Genomic DNA, 24,632 nt, shown 5'->3' with positions numbered 1-24,632 from the left:
TTTTAAAAAGTCCCAAACTTACCCCCCTAAACCCTCCCTCCCGGAGAAATGACAACAGAGACGGCAGCCGAGATCGGTAGGAAACGTCTCGTTGACAGCTCAGAGCTTAAAAAAAAATATATACACATATATAAAAAACACCTCTGCCCCCTCCCCCCAAGAGTGGGTCCAGGTAGCTCCTTCCCGCAGCGGGCAGGGGAGAGGGCAATGGGGCAGGGCCTGTTTTCTCACAGGCACATGCCCTCCTCTCTCCACATTCCCTGCCTCCAGTTCCAACGTAGGGGGTCCAGGCAGCAAGCCCCTCTGGGAAGGGAGGGGTCCTCCCCAAACTTCCACCCCCCCTTAAGTTGGGCTGCAGGTTAGAGGGCCTCACTGAACTCTTTGGGACCCCCACCCCACTCCCAGGTCCATTGTCCGTGCCAGAACCGCAAGTGCAGAAGAGTGGTGGGACGGTCCAGTCCAGTGGTGGCTCAGTCTGACGGTTGCCCTCCCTGGAGAGTCCCCAGGGCTGATGTCTCTGAGGCTGCAGAGTCCTGGCCTGGGCTCCTCCAGCCCCTCCCCCCCCCACCATATTTTGTTTAAAAAAAGGAAGAAAGAAAGAAAGTGGGGGAGGGCAGGGGACAGAACAAGGGGGAAAAACAAAGGCGAGGGGAGCCCCAGGTGGGGCTGAGCCTCAGTTGGAGTCCGAGTCTGAAGAGTCCCCTGAGGAGGAAGAGCTGGAGCTGCTACCCTCAGACTCGTTGTCTTCATCCTCGTCATCATCCTCATCATCATCTTCATCCTCGTCATCCTCCTCATTCTGGGGGCAAGAAACATGCCATCACCAGGTGGCCACCCTGGCAGGGCCTCACCCTCCCTTCCCACCATGCCCATCCACCCCACCTCATCCCCGTCCTCGCTCTCATCCTCGCTGCTGGACTCTGAGGAGTCCCCGCCATCCTCGGAGGAGTCCCCATTCTCATCATCTTCCTCCTCTTCCTCCTCGTCCTCTTCATCCTCGTCTTCATCCTCCTCCTCCTCAGACTCCTAGGGGGACAGAGTTGCATCAGTGGTCTCTGCCGCGCCTCCCCGCCCCCCGCCAGAGGGTTCCTTACAGATTTGGACTGCAGGGTAGTCCGGCTGGACTTGGGGTTCGGGCCTCGCAGCTTGGTCATGCTCTTACGTTTCTAGAGGAGAGGACGCAGACACAGACAAGGGGGCAGCCATGAGTCCCAGACACCCCCAATCACTCCTTACCCCAGTGCCCTCCTGCTCCCAGACTTACATTGGAGATGTACTCTTTATATGCTGCACGGTCTTGGGGAGACAGACTCTGGGAGAGACAAAGGAGGAGGTAAGCACTGGAACACCACCTGGTGGGCCAAGCATTGACGCTAACCATTACTCTTCCCGATCTCCCTGTACCTTGGGTCTCCGCAGAAAACCCCTGGGATCTGAGAACCAAGTTCCAGTATTTCTGCTTAAGATGCTCGGAATCCTTTTCCAGGCGCCCTATCCTAAGACTATTGTTTAGACTGTTGTTTTTCATGTCCCCTCGAATGAAAGCTCCAGAGTCAGGGCCTTCCTCGATTCAGACAAGTCCCCCATGACAACCCCCTCCCCCCAGAGCCTGGCATCATCACTCCCACCCCAATACCAAACCTGGAGCCACTGACAAGGCAGTCTGGGGCTCACCAAACTTCTTGAATACCTAAACCCTGCTACTTCCCTGAGTCCTTGGCCGTAAATGACTCCACTTTACAGACCTGACTGCTAAACCACGGCACAGAGAGGGGGCCACGCCAGAATCGAGGAGAGGTCCGTGGTTCCAAATGGGAAGGAAAAGGCAGTCTGATTTAGATTTTTCTTACTAGCTAGCTGTGTGATCTTGGGTAAGTTACTTAACCTCTCTGAACCTTGGTTTTCTTATCTTTGATAGCAATCATTACCTTGTAGGACCCCGAATAAAATCATGAATGCAGACCAGCCAGCATGATGCCTCCCTCTTCCCAGGGCCCCCTGCCCTCTCACCTTGACCCAGAGGTCCAGGTGCACTTTGTACTGCTTCTGCTGCTCCTCAGCCAGCTTTTTGTAGTGCTCCTTCTGGCTCTGGGAGATGCGCTGCCAGCGGCTGCCAATCTCCACCATGCGCTCCTTCAGTGGCAGGTGGTTCAGCTCCCCGTTGGACAGCAGCTCCTGGGAGAACTTCTGGTAACCGTTCCTGAGAAGAAGTGGGGGTGGTGCAGGGAGGGTCAGAACACCATCCAAGCAGCTCTCCAGCTCTGGCCCTCCTCACCTCCAGGCTGGGCTCCAGACTCACATGGGAGGCTTCTTGGGTTCTCCCTGGAACTTCATCTTCTTGGATGAGTTTGCAGCAGCTGGCGGTGCCCTCATCTCACTCAGCTCTCTCTGTGGGGATACCCAGAAAGGTTACAGTCATCCCATCCCCACCCCCCAACATGTTTCTGTCTCTTGTCCCATGCCGTGAGTGTCCCAGCTGACTCCTTTTGTGTGCCAGGAAGGAGGAGAAACTGAGGCACAGCCAGGGAGCAACTTCCTAACAATTCACACCTGTGGTGGGCACTGCGGCTTGAAAGTGCTGCCATAATTGCACTCGTGTGACTTCCATTGCCAGATCCCTTTTACTGATGTGTGACTGAGGCTCAGAGAAGGAAGTTAAGAGACTTGTTCTGGGTCACACAATCAAGGCTGGGATCTTAGGCTCCCAGCGCCAAGCAGCGAAGAAAGCTGCACACCAGAAAGGGGGCCCCCAAATTTTAAGTGGAGGGCGATAGCCCCAGCTCCACCCCACCCCACTGCTCTACTCTAACCAGCAGCCCCTTCCCACCTCATATCGCTTTTGGTCTTCGGCCGCCTTCTTAATCCACATCAGTTTCTCCTTCTTTTCCATGTTGTTCCAGGTCATCTCCATGGCTTTCAAGGCCTTCACCCGATCGTTCTGGGGACAGACAGGGGTGTCAGCTGTGGGAGGGGTCACCTGGGACTGGAGGCCGCCTGCGTGGGCAGGCTGCAGAACAACCTTCCTGCCCCTCTTTCCTACCTTGAAGCGGGCCAGGTAGTCCCCGATGACGCTCTGCTGCCAGATCTCCTCGGCCCTCTTGGGTGACTCCGGCAGTTTGCCCCTTTCCTCGCGCTCCCCAGCCGGCTTCCTCTCCGACTGGGCCTTCAGCGCTGCCTCCCGGGCCTTGTATTTGGCCTGCAGAGGGACGGCACCAGGCGTCAGCCTCGCGGCCACCCCCAGAGGGCGCTCGTTCCCCATCCAGCTGTGGAAGGTTCCCACCGCAGCCAGGGCGGGACCAGCAGCGGCTGGGCCGGTGCAGGCATCTCCAGCCTCGGGCTCAGCCCCGCCCACCAGCGCTGCTCCCCCGGGAGCCAACAGCCCTCAGCTGACAGCTTCCCGCCTTCCGGCTCTCGCTGGGCTCCCAGCCCCAGCATCTGGGCCGAGGCACAAGTGTGGCCGGCACAGGGCAGGGGCGAGGCAGTGCGGCCAGGCCCTAGAGGGGAGGCGGCCCACATTCAGATGCCTGGCAGCCCCTCTGGTCTGGCCAGCCTGACCTTCTTCTTCTCCGATAAGTCGTTCCACATGCGGGCCAGCAGGCGCGTCAGCTCGCTTTCCGAGAGCTCTGGCCGCTCCTCCTGCAGTTGCCGCCGCTTCTCCTCCGAGAAGATGAACATGGCTGACACTGGCCTCTTGGGCTTCTCTGAGCTGCCCTGTAGATGTGCAAAGAAGGTCAGAGTCAACGGAGTGTTGGCGGGGAGCCTCCCTGCCCCCCTCCCAGCAGCTCAGGGGTGCTCCCTGCCCACCTTGCCCCCTTCCTGGGAGGGCTTCTTGGAGGCGGGGCTGGTGGTTTGCTTCTTGTTGATGTTCAGCATCTTTTCTTCCCCCAGGACCCGCTGCTGCTCCTCCTCTGGCAGGCTCTGGTCCGGGGAGAGAAGGTGGCATGCGGTTGTGTGCCCAGTTCCCAGTCCGCTCCCAAACTGTCCAGCGGGTCTTGCACGCTGCCTCGCCCACTCACCTCTAGAAAACGGAGCAGTTCCACCTCATAATCTTTCTTTTTCTGGGAAAAGAAGGGGAGCCAGGGTCAGTCTGGGGGCAGGCTCGCTGGGAACCCTCTATAGATGGTAAGCATAAGGCCCAACGTTATCTGTTGGTCTGTCCAGGGGCTAAACCCAGCACACCAACTTTGAAGCAGGTGCCCGAGGGGTCAGACCTCATGCTTCAAGGCTCCCAAGGATCTCCAGGAATCCTCCCTCTCCAGGGGGGCTCCCGCCACAGCTCACCTGGTCACACTTCTTGTGGTAGGCATCCTTCTCCTTCTGGGAGAGCAGCTTCCACTGCTGGCTGCATAGCACCATGCGCTCTGTGCTGGGCACATCCTTCATGTTGGCCATCAGCTCCGCGCAGTACAGCGAGTAGCTGTTCCTATCAGAACCAAAGCCAGGGAGGAGCATCCCTGTGAACAGGGCGGCCCAGGGCAGCAGAGCCTGGGCCCAGGTCCTTCACCAGGCAGCTCTCTGCCTGCCCAGGCGCCCACTCACCCGCCCCCCCCCCCACCCCCCAGGGCAGTGCTCACGGAGGTGGCTTGGTAGGTCGCCCATCAAATTTGTCCTTGAGCTGGCGTTCAGCCTTGGTGAGGGTGGACTTGGTGATGCCCTCCTCACTGATGTTCAGCTCAGGGTGCTTCTGGATATAGTCACGCATAATCTCCTGCAGAGTGAGGTGGGAGGATGGAGGGCAACGGGGTGTGGGGTTAGCGGGGGCCAGGAACGGGGGGAGAGCCGCTGGGAAGGGGAGGCAGGGAGCAAAGCTGGGGGTGGCCGTGTGTGCTGTGTCACACAAGTGGTGCCCTGCCCTGCCCTAGCCTGCGATCTCATGGGGAGGGGGTGTGGGGAAGGTAGGGGCAGAGGCGAGGGGCCCAGGAGGCCCCTCCCTCAATGGGGGGACGGGGGAGTGACTGCCTCCCGCGGAGTTCACTGCGGGGGGCCACAGAGTCAGAGGGCAGAGGCTCATGAAGAGCCGGATGGGGAGGAGCGCAGCGGAAGCCTAACCTCGTACTCCTTCCGCTGCTCCAGGGCCTTATGAATCCATTTCAGCCTCTTTTTGTCCGAGAGCTGAGACCACTGCTTCCCCAGGGAGTCCTTCACCTCCTTCGTAGTGGCCTGCAAACCAAAAGCCGTCAGACACACGCAGGCAGCCGGGGGCAGGAGGAGGGGAGGGGGGTGGGGGGCGCAAAGGCCCCGCCCCCTCGGGCCACAGGAGGTCACAGGCGTGTCCCCCACAGGCCAGGAGGAGAAGGCAGAGGCGGGGTCCCGCCTGGGTGCAAGGGGACAGGCTCACTCACACGCGCACGCACACGCTTGCACGCCAGCTGGCCCCGGCCCTGTCCATGCAGCCCACCCCTGGGGAGGGGCCTCCTCTCCTGCTCCGTGCCCAGCCGACCTGGCGCGGCTCCCCCCTGGCCACCGCCATGTGCCCTCTGCCCCCACCCCCTGGCCGGACACTCACATCTGGCCGAACTTTGAGATACACTTTCTTCTCGTGGGTGTACCACAGCTGCTGGGGGGTTTTGGGCTTCTCGGGGATGTCCGACTTCTTGGCATTCTGGATTAAGTCAGGGTGATCCTCCCTAGCCAGGGCGCGGGGAGCAACAATCAGCAACTTGGAGGGAGCTCCCGCCAGGGCAGACCCAGCTAGCTGCCCGCCCGCCAAGGCCCGGAGGACTACCGACTGGAGACCTGGGGGACAGCGGCTGCCTGCCTGTCCCTGCCCTTGAGCATGAGCCACTAGGGTTTACCCAGGACCCATCATCTTCCACACCGCATGGATGGCAAGCTTGAGGCTCTGGTCGGTGTTACCCTATCCTGTCACACCCAGTGCCCTGTGGCCCTTCTCTGGGCTCCACTGCCTTACCTGAATCGGGCCAGGTTTCGCTCGAACTCCTGTTTCTCCCTCTGGAAGTCCTGAATATACTTCATCTGGGGGGGAGGAGGGGACCGGGGTCATCCACAACCCAAGGCCTGAGCTACAAAAGCCACAGAGCCCTCCTGGCTAGCTATTCTGCCTCCCAGTTTGTGACATGGATGAATGGAGGATGGCATGGGCAGGCAGGGGATGCTGGTCTGCCTTCGTGGGGAGGGGGCGGGGGGGGGGGGGCAGGGCTCAACAATAGCCCACATTAGTGAGAGCTTACAGGGGTCTCCCAGAACACATCCTATTCCATTTGTTTATGACACCCAGTCACACAGTAAACAGTGACAGGGCTGGGACTCCCCCAAACCTACCCCTCCGCCTTTCCCCAACACCTCAAAGCTCCCACAATGATTGTCAGGAGGTGTAGGACTTGCCTCCATCACTCCCTCCACCCATGTCTGTGGCAACTGATATTGTCTAGTCCAGTGGTCGGCAAACTCATTAGTCAACAGAGCCAAATATCAACAGTACGATTGAAATTTCTTTTGAGAGCCTAATTTTTTAAACTTAAACTATATAGGTAGGTACATTGTTATTAACTTAATTAGGATACTCCCAAGGCTTAGGAAGAGCCACACTCAAGGGGCCAAAGAGCCGCATGTGGCTCACGAGCCGCAGTTTACCGACCACTGGTCTAGCCCATGAGAGTTAGTCCTGCTTCCAAGGCAGGAGAGGAGTGTACTGAAGGGAGCTGAGTGAATTCCTGCAATGCAAGTCACATCCTAAGAGATGTCTCTTGAATTGGGATATTTCCCCCCTCCCACCACCTCTGGACCCCTGGCTGCCTTTCACCATCCTGGTACCATCCTCCTCCCATCCTCAGCCATCGCCTTCTCCTCTGCCATTTGGCGTCCCCATTTTCTCCTCCACCCCTTCCATCAGCCTGGCCCTCTTTCCCAACCATCACCTGACTCTTACCCTGAATCTTCCCCACTTCTCCACACTCCTCTCTGCTTCCTTCCCAATGTCTTTTTCCTTCCTGATCTGCCTTCGGTCACGGCTCCCACTCAGTGTTCACCTCCCTCCCTCCTCCTTGCCTAGATTCACAATCATTAGCACTGGAAGGGGCCAGGGGCTCAGTGTTTGAGCCCAATCCCTGCCTCTCGCGGGAGAGAGAGACACCAGGTGTGGGGAGCCCCTCTTTCCTCGGGCTCCCACAGAAAACTGGGAGCAGAGCCCAGCCTGCTTGACCCCCATCGCAGCCCTCCTCACACAACAACAGCAGCTTTTCGAGCTGGATGGCACCACCGAGCTCAGGCTCAGGCTCCACACCTGTCAGATAAGACCAGGTCTGGAGAAGTAAAGTGACTTACCGAGGGCACACACAGCAATTCAGCGGGAGCCAGAACAGGTCCGAGTCTCACGGCCCCTAGGCCAGCACACTATCCGCTCTATCACACAGTTTCTCCTGCCCCTCCCTGGTCCTCAGACCCTCTGTCTCTTCCTCCCATCCCATGAGTGACTGGGTGTCGTTTGTATAGTTAGCTCTTCAATATCCCCATCAAAGGGTCAACAGCTCCAGCAATTCAGGCTCCTGCTCGTCTCAGGCAGCAGTTGAAGACAGCTGGTTTTATCCAGCCAAATTCGCTCCTTTTTGGAGTCCAGAACCAAGGGCATGAGAGCCTGCAGCCAGGGTGCACAAACCAGGCAAAGGGCTACTCACAGTGCACTGGCCAGTGCCACCTCCTGAGAGCTGGTTGTAGGCAACTCTGATGCCCCTCCTCACCTCTCTGGCTCCATCTTGGCCGTCTAGCATCTCTTCTTTGGGCCCCTCTCTCCCTACCCCGTCTCACTCATGTCCCAGCTGCAGGATCCCCCAGTGCTTTGCTGCCTCTCTCTTTGAGGGACTATTGATCTCACTGTACTTGACCATCTATCTCTGCCTGGGAGGCTAGGGCAACCTCTGCTCCAGGTTGACAGCCTCCAATGGTCTGGTATAGCATGAGGCCACCAGAGACCATGTGTGTCCTTGGGCAAACATGTGTGCATGGGAAGGAAACCCACCTAACACATGGGTGTGGCCATGCGAAGAGCACTAGGCAGGGAGTCTGGAGCACTAAACCCAAGTCCTGCTCCAGCATCATTACTTCAGTGACCTGGGACACGACACCCTCCAGCACCCCAGTTCCTCGCTCACAAAATCGGATAACCTGTTCTTCTAGGGTTGCCTTTATGAGGATACTGCAAGCATCAAATGAGACCATGTCAGGACATGTCAGAGGGTGAAGAACTGCTGTGTGAAAGAACACTGTGGATTGTGGCTGGTCCCAGCACCTAGCTCAGCCTGGGCGACACCCGTGACAGTGCCTGTAATTTATGGTGTGTGGGCTGGGAAGTGGGTGATCAGGAGCGGCTGCCCAAGACCCTACTCTGCTCTGCTGACCTACCCACATCCCTGATACCAAGTCCCTTTGTCTGAGTCCCCCCGACACCCCCCCCCGGCCCCCCCGACCCCAGCAGCTGACCCACACCAGCTGCTACCAGCCTTTCCCTCCCAGCCACTTTGGCCCCCCTCCCCCCACCTTCTTCTTCTCGGGCAGTTCCTTGTATTTCTTGGACAGAATCTTGGTCAGGTCCAGGTTGCTCATCTCAGGGTGAAGTTTAGCATATTTGGCCCTCTTTTCCATGAAGAAGCGGAAATAAGGGGTCAGGGGCTTCTTTGGGAAGTCTGGGTGTTTCTGAAACGAGGGATAAGGACACAGTGAAGGTCAGCCACCATCCATTCTTTGGACCATGCCTCTCCTGCCCCTTGTGCTCCTCCTCCTGGAAACTCACCTTGAGTTTTTTGCCTTTGTAAGGATTTTTAACGTGTTCCTGAGCGTCGAGGATCAGTTCTGTCAATGTCCGGAACTTTCTCACCTGGAAGAAGGAGGGAGGTGAGTGGAAGGGGAAGTTCAGAAGAGGGGACACTACCAGGTAACATACGCCCATTTTCCAACCGGTTTCCTCTACTTTCCATTAGACTAAACTTATCCAAAGAGGAGGGGCAGAGGCCAACTGTCACAACTCAGGTGGCTCCTGACATCAAGGCAGACTCCCGGGCACCGGCTCATGCCTCCTGCAGAGGCCCTGGCAGTGAGACACACCAAAGGTCAGCAACAAGGTGACCACCTGACCTCACTGTGGTTGTCTATGCCAGCACCCCCTTCAGCCCCCAGAAGAGCTCAGGAAACAGAAGCTCCAAGATGGTAAGTATCCAAGGCCACAAAGCTAGAAACTGGCAGAACTGAGAATTCTAGGCCAGTGCGGTCAACTGTACCACCTCCCAAAATGCGCCCGGTCTTCTCTTGCCTTCCTGTTTATAGACTTCTGTTTCATCTCCCACACCAGGAAAGTTAAGGCAGGGGTCCCTATAGATGTGTGCTCCTGTGTGTCAGGAGGGGGGGGGGTATCAGTTACCTCGTTAGAAATCTCCACCCATTTGAGCTTGCACATGTCTCCAGAAAAGTCTTTAAATGCTACTTTTTCCCAGTCCATATGTGACTCAGTGGTTTTGAACTTGGAACTGTCATTGGATGGAAGGTTGTTCTTCATGCATTCTAGCAAAGTCAGCATGTCTTCCTGAGACCAGTGGTCTGGAGAGGGGTAAGAAAGGTGATCATGACTGGCTCATGCTATCCCTCCCATCAATTCCCCAGTCCCTACGTGCTCCACTCTTCCTCCCCAGAGCTTCCTAGTCCCTGGTTACTTCCCGTCTGAAGACAGACAAAACACGGCCAAGCCCTAAGGAGAAACTGTGGCCATATGAATTAGGGCAGGGACGCCCATCCAGACAGTGTCATACCTAGAAAGCCAGACTTGAGTGCCACAAGGTACTATTTATTGTAGGGAAGGAGGAAATGAAGCTACTGTGATTGGGGCCCTGTGGGAAAACAGATAGCTTATCAGAGAGGGGAGGGAAGCAAGAGGCAACATTTCCAAATGTGTCGCCAAGTTCAAGTCCAAATTCTAGGCAGATACCCTAAGGGTGGGATGTGGGTAGTGAGGAGACCCAATACAATGTTTCTCACCAGCACAGCTGGAAACGAACATTAGAGAAATGGGTATTCCATCATCTCCCTCCCTCTTGGCCTCTGAAGGAAGGTCTAAGGAGAATTTGGGGCAAGTAAGAAAAACTGAATGGAAATGGTAATTTTGTTTCCATAAAAGAAAGCTTTAATGCAAGGGAGGCAGGAAGGTGGGCAAAGATGCTCAGGGCCCTGCTCCACGGAGGACCCCCCCTCCCCTCGAATTCTGAGTTGTCTTCTCAGCCTAACTCCCATGTGGGCATCAAAGGGGTCTGGGCCAGTCACCGAAATGCAGCTGCAGTGAGGCCTACCCTAGAGGGTGAGCTGGGAGAACAGCTATCCAAGGCTCGCAGTCAAAAGGGCTCTCATTTGCATTGACATCTGGTAACCTGGGCCTGGGTTTCTGTAGGGCAGGTCACATAAACCCATAGTCCTCTCCTCTCCATGGCCCACAAGCCTTGCCAGATGCTCAGCTCCACCTTACCCCGCCCCCCACCCCCGCTGGAGCCCTACTGGTTGGGGTAGGCGCTAGTGATAAAAATAACTCCCTGGGTGTAGGGTCTCAAACCATCCCCATACCCTTTCCAAGTACCTCACCAAAAAACGCGTCCTCTTAGTAATAAAAAACCCTGAAAATCCTTCCCAACCCCCGTCTGCTCCCCCTGCCTCCACATTCCTCAGCCTTCCTCCCATTCCTGGGGGTGGACACATCCCGGGCTGACTGGGAACCCCAGAAGGCAGCCTTACAGGGGCCTCCACTCTCCCTCTAACGCGAGGGGGAGGGGGGAATATGGAGTGTGAAAAATACAAGGCTTAATAATTCGGACTGAGCCAAACCCCGCGTGAGGGGCGCTTGACTCTTACAGACACCCTTCCCTTATCTCAACTCAGAGAATGCAGAGTGGAGAAACCCTGCAGAAAGGGAGTGGGCCCTGGAGACAGCCATGTGGGAAAAGAGGATTTAAGTTCAAGAGGACTAAGGATGGGGGCTCCTACCTTGGCCTTTGGGGGCGGCCATTTCCAGGTCTGTGGGGCAGTCTGCTTCTCCGTTCATTCTCCAGCCGTCCAGCCCAGCCACCTCCAGCCGCCTCCTCGGTCACGCTGGCCGGGCAATCCGGGTTCAGAGCCACCTCACCCTTTAGAAGAGAGACCAGCCTCTACTCAGGCGGGCAGAGAGGTGGAGGGAGTTCCTATTCCTCCCTCCCCCAGAGGGGAGGGGGGCAAACGTCCCCACTCTCAGCGAGACCCTCAGGACCCTAGTAGATGTGATGGGTAGGTGGGTGTGAGAGGACTGCCCCCCTCTTCCCCGTACCCCCACCCCCAGCCCTTGCAGCCAGGCTCAGCGGCGTGCGCCCTCCCCTGCCCACGCGAGAGACTGCTCGCAGCTCCCAGCTCCCGCGTGCAGCTAGCGCCCGCCTCCTTCCCCCACCCAGGCCCAAGGAAGAACTCCTCCTCCCCGAGCGCCCGCCCGGGGGAGGCCCCAGGCTGGAGGGCGGGGGAGGAGGAAGGGCGGGTAAAGGGCGCGCGCGGCCGCGGAAGCGGGCACGCGCCGCAGTCTCCTCCTCCCGCCTCCCCCCAGCCGGTTCCCCCCGCCTCCGCAACCCGGCGGGGACCCGGACGCCACGCAGCCGCCGCCGGCCCCGGAGAGCAGCGGCCGCACCGCCCCCGGGGACCGGATCCGGATTCCCGCCGCCCCCCCACTCGGGCACCCGACGCCGTCCCTGCCCGCCTGGGCGGGCGAGCAGCCGGAAAGAAGCGGCCTGCCCCCCACCCCCGAGCCACCCACCCGGGCCAGCGGGGCCGCCACCGCCCAGCTTCCCCGAAGCGCACGGAGGAACCCGGCGCAGAAGCGCGACCACGGCGGGAACCGCCGCCTCCTCCCCGAGCTGGCGGCCCAGCCCCGCCGGCGCCCCCGCCCCGGCCTCCGGGGAGCCGAGCCAAGGAGAGGGCGGGAGGACGGCGGCCCGGAGGCGGGGGCGCAGCGCTCACCGGCCCCGCCGCCCCCTCCGGCGGCCGGCGAGAACTGCGCCTGCCGGCTCGCAGAAGCGCGGCCTCCTCCGCTCGCGGCCGGAGCTCGGCTCGGGCCTCGCTTCCTGCCCTCCCCTCCCCCGGTTCTCGGCGTCCTCTCCAGTGCCCTGGCCTTCCCTCGCCCCGTGTTCTGCCCGGAGGTGGCCCGGGGACCCCTCCGAGCGATCACCGCACCCGCTGTTCGCTCCCCGCCGCCCAGTCCTGATCGCGGATGCGTCCCAAGCCGCTTCGGTTACCCGGCTCAGCGCGGCCTCCGGGCTTCGCGCTCCGGCGGCTCCCTCCCCGGTTCTGAACGGCGGCGCCCTCCCCCGCTCGGCCGGGCACAGCCGCAGCTCCCTCCCGCGGCGGCAGCAGCTCCTCCTCCGGGCGCGGCGGCAGCGCTGGGGCGGCGGCTGCTGCTGCTGCTGCTGTGGCGGCGGCTGTGGCTGCTGCCTGCTGCTCCTCGCGGCGAAAAGCACAAAGCACAGCGCCCTCCGCCTGCAGGCAGCCCGCCCGCCGCCCGCCCGCCCGCCGGCCCCGGCCTCAGCTCGCACACCCCCCGCCGCCGCAGCAGCCTCCGCCGCCGGAGCGGGGAGGAGGAGGGAGAAGGGAGGAGGAGGAGCGGGAGGGGGGCGGGAGAAGCGGGGCAGCGAGCGCGTCCTTCCCCGTGGAGCGCACACCGACCCCCGGGGAGCGAGCGCCAGCCCGCCCGCCTCGCCGGCTCCGCTCCCTCCCACAGCCTGCCCGGGCGGGCTCCGCGGGGGGCAGCTGGGAGGAGGGGCGGGAGCTGGGGGGACCCGGGCGGCCGAGGCGGAGGGAAGGAAGGAGAGGAGGGGGGGTGGTGGTGGTGGCGGCTGCTGCTGCTGCTGCCGCCGGGGAGGGGGGGGGCCGGGGCAGGGAGACACGCAGCCGCCCGGATGGCGGCGGAGCTCGGAGCCCTGGCGGGCGGGCGCCGAGAGCGACCTCGCCAGACCCGCGGGGGAACTGGCATGCTCGGCCGCGGGGAGGGAGGGCGCGAGGCGCGGTCTGAAAGGGTGCCCGCAGGGCCCCCGGCGGCCTGGGAGGCTTAGGGGTGCCCGTAGCCCTGCTCCGGAGCTCTCCCCCAAGTCCTCTAAGCTCAGATTCGGGCTTCCACGCCAGCTCTCACCCGCTCCCCGCTCCCGCCACCCGAAGCGGGCGGACCGCTCCCACCCTCATCCCGGGAGCGTGGCCACCAGCTTGGGGCGCACGCAAGTCGGACGCGGCGCCAGGCTTCGGCGCCTACCTCGCGGTTCCCTTGCTGCCGAACAGAATTCACACGAAACTTAAAAAAAAAGAGGGGGGGGGAAAAGACAGCAAACCTACAAAATTCCCTCTCTGTAGATTTCAGAAACAAAAACCCTTGGCTTCCTACACCCCAGAAAGGGCGAGGGAGCGACGGGCTCCGGCAGAGGAGCCTCTCGGAGCCGGTTCAATCCAGCCCGGCATGTCTCCCCAGGCCTGCCCGGGCGCATGGAGATCGGCGCCGCTGCCGCTCGCAGCAAGCTCTTCCCCCCGAAATCCACGGCGCCGGGGCTCACTTACCGAGCGTGTGAATGGGAGCGCGGGCCAGGGGCACCTAGGGGTGCGGCGGGCCGAAGAGCCGAGCCGCAGCTCCGCCGCAGCCGACGCCGGGGCAGTGAGTCGCCAGACAAAGCCCGAGATGGCGAAGCGGAGCGACGGCTAATGGCGAGCCCCACGCGCCGCGCTCCGCCCGCCCCGCTCCGCCCGCCCGCCCGCCTCGGCGCAGCGCGGCGCCGCTCCGAGCGCTCGACCGTCAGAGCCGCCTCGGCGCCGCCGCCTCCCGGGCCACCCAGGCCTCGCCTGGCCCCTCCGCCTCCTCCGGGCTGCTCAGCCTCACCCTTTCCCTCCCACTGCGCTGGGGGCTGCACGAAAAGAAAAAGGAAAATGCTTTTCTTTCTTTTTTTTTTGTTTGGCTGGGCGGGCGTGTTGAGACTTTTGGGTCTTGGGCCCCCAGCTCGCACTCACCTGCGGAGCTGCCGGGAGGGCTGGGGGTGGGGGCTCGCGGGGCTGGAGCCGGCGAGCGCGGGTTGAAAGCTAGCCAAGCTCTGCAGCGCCCGACCCGGGCGTGTACGCCGCCGCCAGTCCCCGCAGAGAAATCGTCCTCCTACCCCCGCCTCCATCGCTCTGCGTTTCTCTTCCAATCAGCCGGTCGCTTGGCGGCTCCTCCATGCTCCGGCCAAGCCCGCTGCCTGGAGCGAGCTTCGCTCCATCTGCTCGCCCGGCTCCTCGTTCCCCTATCGGGGCCGACGAGGCGACGTGGGGCCGGAGGGGAATCTGCGAGGGAACCTTCCTGCTTCCCGCTCCCATTGCTCCCTCCCGGCTGCCTCCTGCCTCCTGCTTCTCTCCTGCGTCTTTCCAACTCTCCCCTGTCGCCACTGGTGTGTGTCTGAGTGTGTGCGCGGCTTTTTTTTTTTTTTTTTTTTTTATTGCTCTTTGCTTTTGCAACCCTAAAGCCAAAGCAGGAGGGGGGGCGGGGGGGAGAGAAGGAGAGCAACGGGGAGGGGGGTGTTAAAAAAAAAAAAAGGCAAGAAAGAAGCTCTTAGATTTGCAACACATGGAAAAACCCGGGGAGCACCCCGCCTCGTCCGATCTCGGTGCGCCGCGGGAGCCTTCCGGGTTTTAGATAGAGCCTCTCGTCGTCCTCCAGGCCCCTCCACCTCCGCCGGGTTTAGGATCCGAGGAGTCCGAGCAAAAAGTTCTCCCCCTGGGAGCCGAATCAGGGGGTGTCAGGGTGGGAGTTGGGGGGATTTCTCAAGAAGCGGTAGCCATTCCTCGCACCCAGGCTTCGTTAGCTGGGCCGGGGTGGGGGTGGAGAGCAAAATCCCGGTGGGTTTTCGGAAGGGCTTCCCTTCTCGGGCGAAGTCGGAGCCAGGAGACAAGGCTTCGCACATCTCCCCTTCGGTCTCTGCCTCCAGTCCCCTGCCAGCTCCCCCTTTAATTTTTTTTTTCTTCTCCTTTAATCTAATTTCTTCCAACTCCACCTTTGTTGTTAATCGGCGTCACGCCGGGATCAGCCAATCCTCGCCACGCAATCAGCTTGTCAAAAAGACTGGGCCAGCCCTGGGAAAGCAGGCCACGGGCGCTGCCCCCACTCCCGTCCTCCCCTCCACCCCACCGACAGCCGGGAGCCCCGAGGGGAGCCTGGCACCCTGGCCTCGCCGCGCGAGCCGCAGCGGGGCAGCCTTCGCCGAGGCCTCCCGCACTCCAGCACCCTGCGGCCCGGAGATCGGAGATCGAGAGGCCTGGGCGGAGGCCACGCTCTACCCTCCCACTGCAGGCGGCTGTGGTTGTCGGGCTCAGCCTTCCCTCCTCCGAAGAAGGCTTATTAGGACGCCGGGAGCCAGAAGATGGAAGAACGCCTGACTCCAACAGGCGTGCCTACGGTTTGGGCCATAGCATTGGAGGCAGCCATTGCTCCTGCTCCCAGGCCGCCAGTCTCCCTCCCACACCAACACGGCTCCAGCCCACATCTCCGCCAGCTGGGTCACCAGCCCCTTTGGACTCTCCCCTGGCACGCAGCCTTCTCCATCCTCACAAAACCGCCTCGCTGCTGTTGTAATTCCTCTTGTCTCCTGGGAGGAATGAGATTCCTTTCCCAGGACTTCCACAGCCCTCATCTGCCACGTCTCACAAACAGGGAGGAAAACCCTGTCAAGATCTGGTGTGTCCAGATTTTTTAGTGGGCAGGGCCTGTAAGAGAGGCGCATTTACCTTAATGCTAATGCAGCTGAAGTTTCAGGGCCCCTTGTTTGTAGGGTTGTCTAAGACCCTGTGCTTAATTTTGACTCATCATTCGATATTTTTTTTAAATGTATTTTATTGATTTTTTACAGAGAGAAAGGCAGAGGGATAGAGAGTTAGAAACATCGATGAGACAGAAACATTGATCATCTGCCTCCTGCACACTCCCCACTGGGGATGTGCCCGCAACCAAGGTACATGCCCTTGACCGGAATCGAACCTGGGACCCTTCAGTCCGCCGGCGGACGCTCTATCCACTGAGCCAAACCGGTTAGGGCATCGATATTTTTGTTAATGAGTTACCCCCCTCACCCCGCCCAGAAAAAATAAATTTAAAACAAATTTCAGCCCCAGAATCCAATTCTGCCCTTGGAACATACACAGGACATTTTGTGTCACAGGAACTGATTTTCTTGTTTTGACTGGGAAACAGCAAAGGATTTGGGAAGAGAGGTCTCGGCTTTCCCACCATGATGATAGGGTGAGTTTGATCCAGTCACCTGATCCCATTTTCCTTATCTAGAACATTAGAATAGCAACCCTACATCCTCTGCTTTCCTCACCAGGATTAGAGGGTCAAGCGAAATGATGTATGTAAAACTGTAAGATGCTACTCACCACAATCACAGTGGGAGAAGCTTAAACCCCAGGGAATGTGCAAGTCTTCCATGCACAGATCTGGAGTCCAGGTGAACATAGTGGCCGGGCTAAAGGACCTTTCGGTAAAGAGTTTTGAAATAAAGCAGGTTGAACATGAATCATAAGAATGATTACTATTGACACTTCATTCCCTGGGCAGCGAAAAATCATGGCTGGCACTCTTCCCACTTGGAAACAGATGGGCTTGTTTTACATCTATTGCGTCCCTGGTGAGGTCAGAAGTCCAGGTCTTGGGCTCTGGGCCAGAGCATGAGGGAATCTGCCCTTGGTCCTTTTTCTTTGCCCCCTCTCCCAATTTATCCATCCCTCCCTTCCAGTTTTCTGCCCTGTGACTTGGAGCAGAGCCTCCGCATTCCACAACCCCAGCCCAGGCTGGTGACAAGGCATAATCCTAACTACAAGCTCTCTGCTTGGCCCCGGCCTTTCCCCGGGTTGCCAGTACTTCAGCAGCAGCTCATATAAAAAAAACCCTAGTGTGCCTGGAATGCCTTAACCAAAATGTGGTACTTGAATTCCGAGTGTTCGTGGAGTAATTTTAGACAGTGAATAGATGAACATATTATTTTTAAAGTCATATATTTTTATGTGTTTTGGAAATGTCCTGTTTAAAAATATATATATTGACTTCAGAGAGGAAGGGAGAGGGAAAGAGAGAGAGAAACATCAAGATGAGAGAGAATGATTGATCAGCTGCCTCCTGCCAGCCCCCTACTGGGAATCGAGCCCACAACCCAGGCATGTGACCTTGACTGGAATTGAACCCAGCACCCTTCAGCCTGTAGGCTGACACTCTATCCACTGAGCCAAACCAGCTAGGGCGAAATGTCCTGTTTTTAAATTTTTATTTAAGACTAGAGGCCCGGTGCACAAAATTCATGCAGGGGGGAGCGGAGGGAGTTCCTCAGTCTGGCTTGCACCCTCTCCAATCCAGGACCCCTTGGGGGATGTCCGACTGCCTCTCACAATCTGGGACTGCTGGCTCCTAACTGCTCACCTGCCTGCCTGCCTGATTGCCCCTAACCGCCTCTGCCTCGCCCTGCACTTGGGACACAGGATTCCCTCCTCCAGCCAGTCTCAGGTACCCGGGACCAGGGCTTCTCTCCCTCTGTCCCGCTGCAGGCACCCAGGACCCAGGTTGGCTTTGCCAGGGCCGGCCGCAGCCACAGGGGACCGTGGGAGGGCAGCTTGTCCCTCTCCCAGGCCGTAGCCTGGCTGGTCCCCATTCCTCTCTTGTGAGCTCATTTGTGCCTGGCTGGTCCCCATTCCTCTCTCCGCAGTGTTGAGTGTCTGAGCCGTTACACTGTGACGGCATGATGACCATTTGCATATTAGCTCTTTATTGTATAGGATAGTGACATAAAGACTTCTCCTGTCTCTTTTCTTTCTTTTTTTTTTTTTGGGGGGGGGGGGGAGTACTGTCCCTTATTTCTTTTTATTTTTTTTAATTGAGGTAGAACTTACAGATAAATAAGTATACACATCTTAAGTGTACAGCTTGATGAATTAGTATACATGTCGTGTGTGTGTGTGTGTGTGTGTGTGTGTGTGTGTAATGTAACCGCCACCCAGATAAAGATATTGAATATTTCTAGCATCTAGCAAGCTCACTCAAAGTCCACATTCATCTCCAAATGTCACCAATATTCTGAACTCTTATTGCCAAATAGAAGTTGAGCCAGTTTTTGGAGTTCGTGTACATAGAATTATACAGTGTGCACTCCTTTACGTCTGACCTCTCATTCACCATTATGTCTGAGACTGTCATGTTGGATGTAGGGCTAGGGCTGAGTTATATACTATTTTAAATATAAAATATAACTATATTTTATATACTAAAAATATCCTCGGTGAGGATTAAAAAGTTCATTCCTTTTCATTGCTATAGTATCCCATTTCATAAATATACCACTATTTATTCTTTCTATTTCTAATGGTCATTTCAGTTGTTTCCGTTTTTTACTGTTATAAATAAAGCTGCTCCAAACATTCTAGTGCATTCCTTTCGGTAGACATATGGCATCCATTCCTCTCAGGTATATTTCTAGGGGTGGAATTTCTGGATTAGGATATAAATATATTGAACATTAATTGCCCAATGGTGTTGGCAGTGTTTTTGGATTTTTGGACATGTGTGTGTAGTGATATCTCATTGCTTTAATTTGCAGTTCCTTAGTGGCATATGATGTTGAATATCTTTTCACATGCTTAGTTGCCATCTGTTTATGCTTTCTGGTGAGATGTCTGTTCAGATCTTTGTCCCATTTGTCAGTCAAGTTGTTTGTTTTCTTGTTGAGTTTTAAGAGTTCTTTGTATGTTTTAGGTGATAGTCCTTTACCAGACATGTCTTTTACAAATATCTTCTCCCAGTCTGCAGCTTGTCTTCTCATTCTCTTGATATTATCTTTTGCAAAGCAGAAGTTTTTTATTTTAAAATTGAACTGTGACCTCCTGGTTCATGGGTCCATGCTCAATCACTGAGCCACACCAGCCCGCGTAATATTTTTTTGTTGTTGTTGTTCGTTTGCTTATTTGTTTGGAGTTCTCTGAGTTTCTTGGATCTGTGATTTGGTGTCTGAAATTAATTTGGGGAAGTCTCAATCATTATTGCTTCAAATATTGCTTCTGTATGTCATTTTCCACCCCATTACTGTGAATATGTGTCGTTTGTGTGTGTATGTGTGTTTTAATCATCACTCGAGGATATGTTTTATTGATTTTTAGAGAGAAGAAGGGAGAGAGAGAAACATCGATTGAACCTACAACTTAGATTATGTGTCCTGACCAGGAATCAAACCTGCAACCTTTTGATGCATAGGAGGACGCTCCCACCAACTAAGCCATTGGGCCAGGGCTTTGTGTCCTTATATTTAAAATGGGTTCTTGTAGGTAATATATAGTTTTTTGTATTTTTATCTATCTGACAATCTGTTATTGAATTGGTATATTTAGACCATTGATATTTAAGGTGATTATTAATGAATATAGTAGGATTAGTATTTACCATATTTGTTACTGTTTTCTATTTGTTGCCTTTGTTCTTTTTTTTTTTTTGGTATTCCTGTCTTCCACATTTTTCTGCCTTTTGTGGTTTTAACTGAGTATTCCATATGAGTTAATCTTCTCTCCTTCATTAGCATAACATTATACTTTTTCCTGCTTTTTTTAGTGGTTGCCCTAGAATTTGCAATATAATATTCAAGTCCATTTTTAAATAACACTATACCACTTAACGGGTAGTGGAAGTACCTTATAATAACAAACTATTTTTAAATGTTTTTTGTTTAGTGATATTTTTATTATATGTGAATATTCTCCAGGCGAATTAACTATTTATTTAGTGATATTTTTATTATATGTGAATATTCTCCAGGCGAATTAACTAAGTCCTGAAACAGCAACAAAAATATCTTATTCAGATATTTTATAATTCTGATACCTGAAATAAAGACAAATAGAAAACTATGTTAAAACATTAAAAGTTGCAACTTTTCATTAAAAGGATTTACATTTGTAGCCTAATGCCAATTTATACATACAATTCTTTTTTTTTTTAATTTCATTTTTATCTTGGAAAAGCAATGTAAGTTTAAAATGAAATAACAAGTACTTTGATATGTCATCATTTTTTATGGTACTACATTTATTGAAAGTGTGAAGATACAGAACCTTTATAAATATCTAGAATGAAAAATTACCTATGAAGATAAAAACGGATTGGTTTTAGCCGAAACCGGTTTGGCTCAGTGGATAGAGCATCGGCCTGCGGACTGAAGGGTCCCAGGTTTGATTCCGGTCAAGGGCATGTACCTGGGTTGCGGGCACATCCCCAGTGGGAGATGTGCAGGAGGCAGCTGATCGATGTTTCTCTCTCATCGATGTTTCTGACTCTCTATCCCTCTCCCTTCCTCTCTGTAAAAAATCAATAAAATATATTTAAAAAAAATAAAAAATAAAATAAAAAACGGATTGGTTTTAAAAAGTCAATTTAGTAAATATTCTGTTTGCTATGTTTCTATGACAATATTTGGTATAAACACTACAAAATAAGGCAAACTTCTGGAAAAAGTCATTAATAAAATTTTATGAAAAAGCGTTCAGTCCTAGTTTCTTTTAATTTGTAGAATCACTGGCGAAGTACATCAGGCGAGTAGAGCAGTTTCAGAGGCCCAGTTTCAGACAGAAGGAGCCTTCTCTATTTTGGTGCCAGAGGTGGTCGGACGCCCCGCCGCTTCATTTCGTCGAGTCCTTTCCAGTATTTAAAATTGTTGTCCAGGTGCTGCAGTGACTCCTGTAGGTCTACAAAGTCGTCCCAAGCACGGTACATGTCCGTGACGAAGTAGTCGATGCAGGAGATCTGGGACTGGGGGATGCTGCAGGTGTTTCGGTCAAAAGCTGGCATCGCCACAGCTAAGTCCAGCTTCTCTTCTTCTTCGGTCTGAGAAAAATACTCCTCCGAGATGCGTGCGGCCCACTCGATGCACTGCTCCAAGGCCGGCAGGGGTGGGACGCGTCCGCGCACTTGCTCATCATCTGCTTGATCAGAGTCCGGCTCTCTGGAGACCGGAGCATCGTGTCTACGTCACCAGGGTTTGGCTCACTCCCCTCGCTTTCCTCCAGCTCCGCCAAGGGCTTGACGACGCTGTTGACAAACTTATTGATGTGCTCGAAGTGCCTGGTCATCTCCGTGGCCAGGACCATGTCGACGATGGCCTGGCGCAGCGTCCGGTAGTCATTCCTCTCCACATTCTTGAAGATGTTGCGCTTGCCCTCCTCGGCGGTCAGCTGGAAGGCCAGGGCCGCGTGGTGGCTCTCCAGCACGGCACGGTCGTTGTACAGCACGGCCAGGGGCTGCCCGCGTTGCACAGGAAGAGGTTGGTCCTCCCCGGGGGGTCCGGGTCGTGGATGGCGGCTGCGATGAGGGCGGCGGCCTCGTCCCCTGAGCCTAACGCTTGCTTGATCCTCTCCTGGCAGAGGAAGGAGGCGGTGGCGTGCAGCCTGGGTGGAGTTGTGGTAGGGGTTGGAGGAGTGGGAGTTGGCTTCCCTAGTCTGCAGCCACAGTCGCAGCGTCGTCTCCGAGCGCTTCAAGAATTCACAGACCCCAAAGCGAGCGAAGATTTTGAGACCAAGAAAAGTCAAAGGCCTTTTCTGAGTGGCAGTCTCCAGTGCAAAAGCATTCAAGTCCCCGTCGTCAGCGTTTTCCGTGGCCTCGGCTATCCGCGGTGGGATAGCGCGAAGGGACTCGGAGGCGAGTCAGCTGCCCGGAACTTGCTGCAGGTTTTTTGTGGAGAGAGTGTACTCATTCCCAGACAGTCTTCGAAAACCGTCAGACATCAGGCCCCCAATGAGGTCCTTGGTGTGAGGATCCTCTTCCTTCGCCCCGAACTGTGGTGAATACAGGACGCGGCCGAAGGCTTCCATCACAGGCATGGAACTGTTCTCCTGGGCAGCACCCGACTCAGAGCCCACTGTTGTTTCAAATGCTGGGTTTACATCCTGTATGTAGTTGTCCTCACTCGTGATTTTTTTTTTTTTTTTATATTTTATTGATTTTTTACAGAGTGGAAGGGAGAGAGATAGAGAGTCAGAAACATCGATGAGAGAGAAACATCAATCAGCTGCCTCCTGCACATCCCCCACCGGGGATGTGCCCGCAACCCAGGTACATGCCCTTGACCGGAATCGAACCTGGGACCTTTCAGTCCGCAGGCCGACGCTCTATCCACTGAGCCAAACCGGTTTCGGCCTCACTCGTGATTTTAATGGCGTCTTGGCTGTTCTCCAGTGCAGTGAATACTGAATTACAAGCCCTGCGTTTCAGCTGTGACGGCACCTCTCCAAACTCCAGCTGCCGCAGTCCGCGAAACAGGCCTGGAGGCTGGGGTTCTCCACGCACCTCCTCGGAAAGCCGGCACGAATGAGGGACATCGCAGGCTCTTCTGCATCCCGCCTGCGTACTGCACCAACAGTAACTGTTTTCTGAAACTTGTGTGGCTCGAATAGACTGGCACAGCGCCGGGGCGTCCAGCGGCTGGAGGTTTCTGTGGTCGATGATGATGATGTCGTGGTTTGCAGCCAGGAAACAGGTCAGGGCAGCCTGGACCTCCAGGGCCACCGTGCACTTAAACCCTGCTTTCTCACACGCCTTACGGAATCCTTCACACTGGCTGTCGTCTTTGATAAACGCCAAAAGTACCTGGAGTTGATCTGCATGAAACCTCATGGGGCCAAAATGCACGTGAGATGTTGGTCTCTTGGAGTCGGGGTCCGCGGGGCGGGCGCCGCTGGTGGTGGCCAAGGCTTCGGGCTCCGGACCAAGCAGGGCGCCGCGGGGTCCTGCACATCCTCGGCCTCCCGGGCGCCCGGGTACACGGTCTGGGTCTCGGGAATGTGGCTGCTCGGGGCGCAGCCCATGCTGGCGGGGCGCCAAGGACACGCTGGCGGCGGCCGCTCTCCGGTCAGCAAACGGTCAGCAAGCGGCCCGCCCGGCGCCTCGCGGCCACCGCCAGCGCCGTGTCATCGCTGCCTGGGCACGCGGGCGGGCGGATGGCGGGAGCGCGGGTCTCCCATACAATTCTTTTAAATTCGATTGGTAGAATATTCTGTAATATGAAAATAACAAATAAATATTTTTAATTACCCACAACATATTCATGAATAAATTTTCGACTATTAATTATTGTTCCAAATTCAGATGCTTACTTATGAATGGCTGACAAAGCTTATAGTTCCTTTTACATTTTTACCCTTTATTCTCGGTTCCTTAATAGTATATAACTCAGCCCTAGCCAGTTTGGCTCAGTGGATAGAGCATTGGCCTGCAGACCAAAGGGTCCCGGGTTGGATTCTGGTCGAGGGCATGTACCTTGGTTGCAGGATCCTCCCTGGCCCAGGCCCTGGTCAGGATGTGTGCAGGAGGCAACCAGTCAATGTCTTTCTCTCACATTGATATTTCTCTCTCTGTCTTTCCCTCTCTCTTCCACTCTCTCTAAAAATCAATGGAAAAATATCCTCGGTGAGGATTTTAAAAAAAGTATATAACTCTGTAAAGCAAGTATGTCAAACTCACGGGGCTGCATGCCTGCTTGCTGTATAGCTTTCATGGCCACAACTATTGCCATGGATCATTTCAAATGCATGATGTTTCTGTGACCAGCAAGACTAGCCTGTATTATTTTTTTAATTTTTAAAAATATTTTTATTGCTTTTCAGAAAGAGAAGTAGCAAGAGAGAAAGAGAGAAACATCTATGTGAGAGCAAAACATCAATTGGCTGCCTCCTGCGTGTCCCCCAGGCGGGATGGAGCTGCATAACCCTTCCACGTGTGGTACGATGCCCAATCAACTGAGCCACATCGCCAGAGCAATAACTAAACATTTCTAATTCCTCTCTCTCTTGTCCCTTGTATCATTGCTGTCATTCCCTTCATTTACACACAGTCAAATACATTTTTGCTATTATTATTTTGAACAAACTGTTTTCTGTTAGATCAATTAAAAATAAGAAAAATAAATGTTTTTGTTCTACCTTTTCTTACTCCTTTAACAATACTTTCCCTTCCTTTTTAAACATTTATTTATTGATTTGAGAGAGAAACATCGATTTGCTGTTCCACCCATTTATACAGTCATTGGTTGATTCTTTTATGTGCCCTGACCGGGGATCAAACCTGCAGCCCTGGCACATCAGGACAATGCTCTTACCAAGTGAGCTACTCAGCTAGGGCCTTACCTTCACTTTTGAAGGATAATTTCACAGGGTGCAAAATTCTAGGTTGGTGGTCATCTCTCTGTCAATACTTTATATACTTTACTTTCTCTCTTTGGATTGTTGGATGCAACTCTTATCTTTGCCCCTTTGTAGATAAGTTTTTTTCCCTCTGGCTTCCTTCAAAAATTTTTTTCTTTACCTTGAATTTTCTGGAGTTTGAATATGATATACTTTTGTGTAGGGTTTTTGTTTTGTTTCGTGTTCTCTGAGTTTCCTGGATCTGTGATTTGGTATCTGACATTAATTTGGGAAATTCTCAGTCATTATTGCTTCAAATACTGCTTCTGTTTTTCTCTTTCTTCTCCTCCTGGTATTTCCATTATGTGTCTGCTATACCTTTTGTAGCTGTTCCACAGTCTTCGGATGCTCTGTCTGCTTTGTTTTGTTTTGTGTTTTTTTTCCTCTCTCTTTTAGTCATTATTCTCTTTGCTTTTCAG

The 24,632-nt window shown here is 55.0% G+C and overlaps 1 protein-coding gene, 1 long non-coding RNA gene and 1 pseudogene across 11 annotated transcripts; 1 reads left to right on the top strand and 2 right to left on the bottom strand.

Annotated features, from left to right (window-relative positions):
- Positions 1-71: 71 nt before the first annotated feature.
- UBTF (upstream binding transcription factor) lies at positions 72-14,399 on the bottom strand. Of its 10 annotated transcripts, none has more exons than XM_036339572.1 (20): positions 13,993-14,399; positions 10,975-11,114; positions 9,371-9,546; positions 8,747-8,830; positions 8,494-8,649; positions 5,912-5,976; positions 5,507-5,627; positions 5,050-5,160; positions 4,575-4,708; positions 4,282-4,423; positions 4,017-4,058; positions 3,805-3,918; positions 3,556-3,711; positions 3,041-3,196; positions 2,828-2,938; positions 2,300-2,388; positions 2,011-2,200; positions 1,265-1,312; positions 883-1,166; positions 72-799 (listed from the first exon to the last, which is right to left on the bottom strand). In XM_036339572.1, the coding sequence occupies exons 2-20, from the start codon at positions 11,030-11,032 to the stop codon at positions 370-372; spliced, it is 2,667 nt and encodes an 888-aa protein (XP_036195465.1). In that variant the 5' UTR covers positions 11,033-11,114; positions 13,993-14,399; the 3' UTR covers positions 72-369. The 10 variants fall into 10 exon arrangements, with proteins under 10 accessions (XP_036195465.1, XP_036195462.1, XP_036195467.1 ...); XM_036339569.1 differs by lacking the exon at positions 13,993-14,399 and adding an exon at positions 13,549-13,729; XM_036339570.1 differs by lacking the exon at positions 13,993-14,399 and adding an exon at positions 12,243-12,379 and having other exon boundaries at positions 73-799.
- A 111-nt stretch (positions 14,400-14,510) lies between these two features.
- On the top strand, positions 14,511-20,242 carry LOC118672238. The gene is made up of 3 exons (XR_004973016.1): positions 14,511-15,962; positions 16,170-16,249; positions 19,150-20,242. It is a non-coding gene; the product is annotated as an uncharacterized LOC118672238 (long non-coding RNA).
- A 146-nt stretch (positions 20,243-20,388) lies between these two features.
- On the bottom strand, positions 20,389-22,651 carry LOC118671412 (annotated as a pseudogene).
- Positions 22,652-24,632: the final 1,981 nt, after the last annotated feature.

The sequence above is a fragment of the Myotis myotis genome, unplaced genomic scaffold, assembly GCF_014108235.1.
Source record: "Myotis myotis isolate mMyoMyo1 unplaced genomic scaffold, mMyoMyo1.p scaffold_m19_p_17, whole genome shotgun sequence".
Lineage (NCBI taxonomy): Eukaryota > Metazoa > Chordata > Mammalia > Chiroptera > Vespertilionidae > Myotis > Myotis myotis.
The sequence above is the reverse complement of the archived record's forward strand: the minus strand, read 5'-3'. Positions and strand labels throughout refer to the sequence as shown.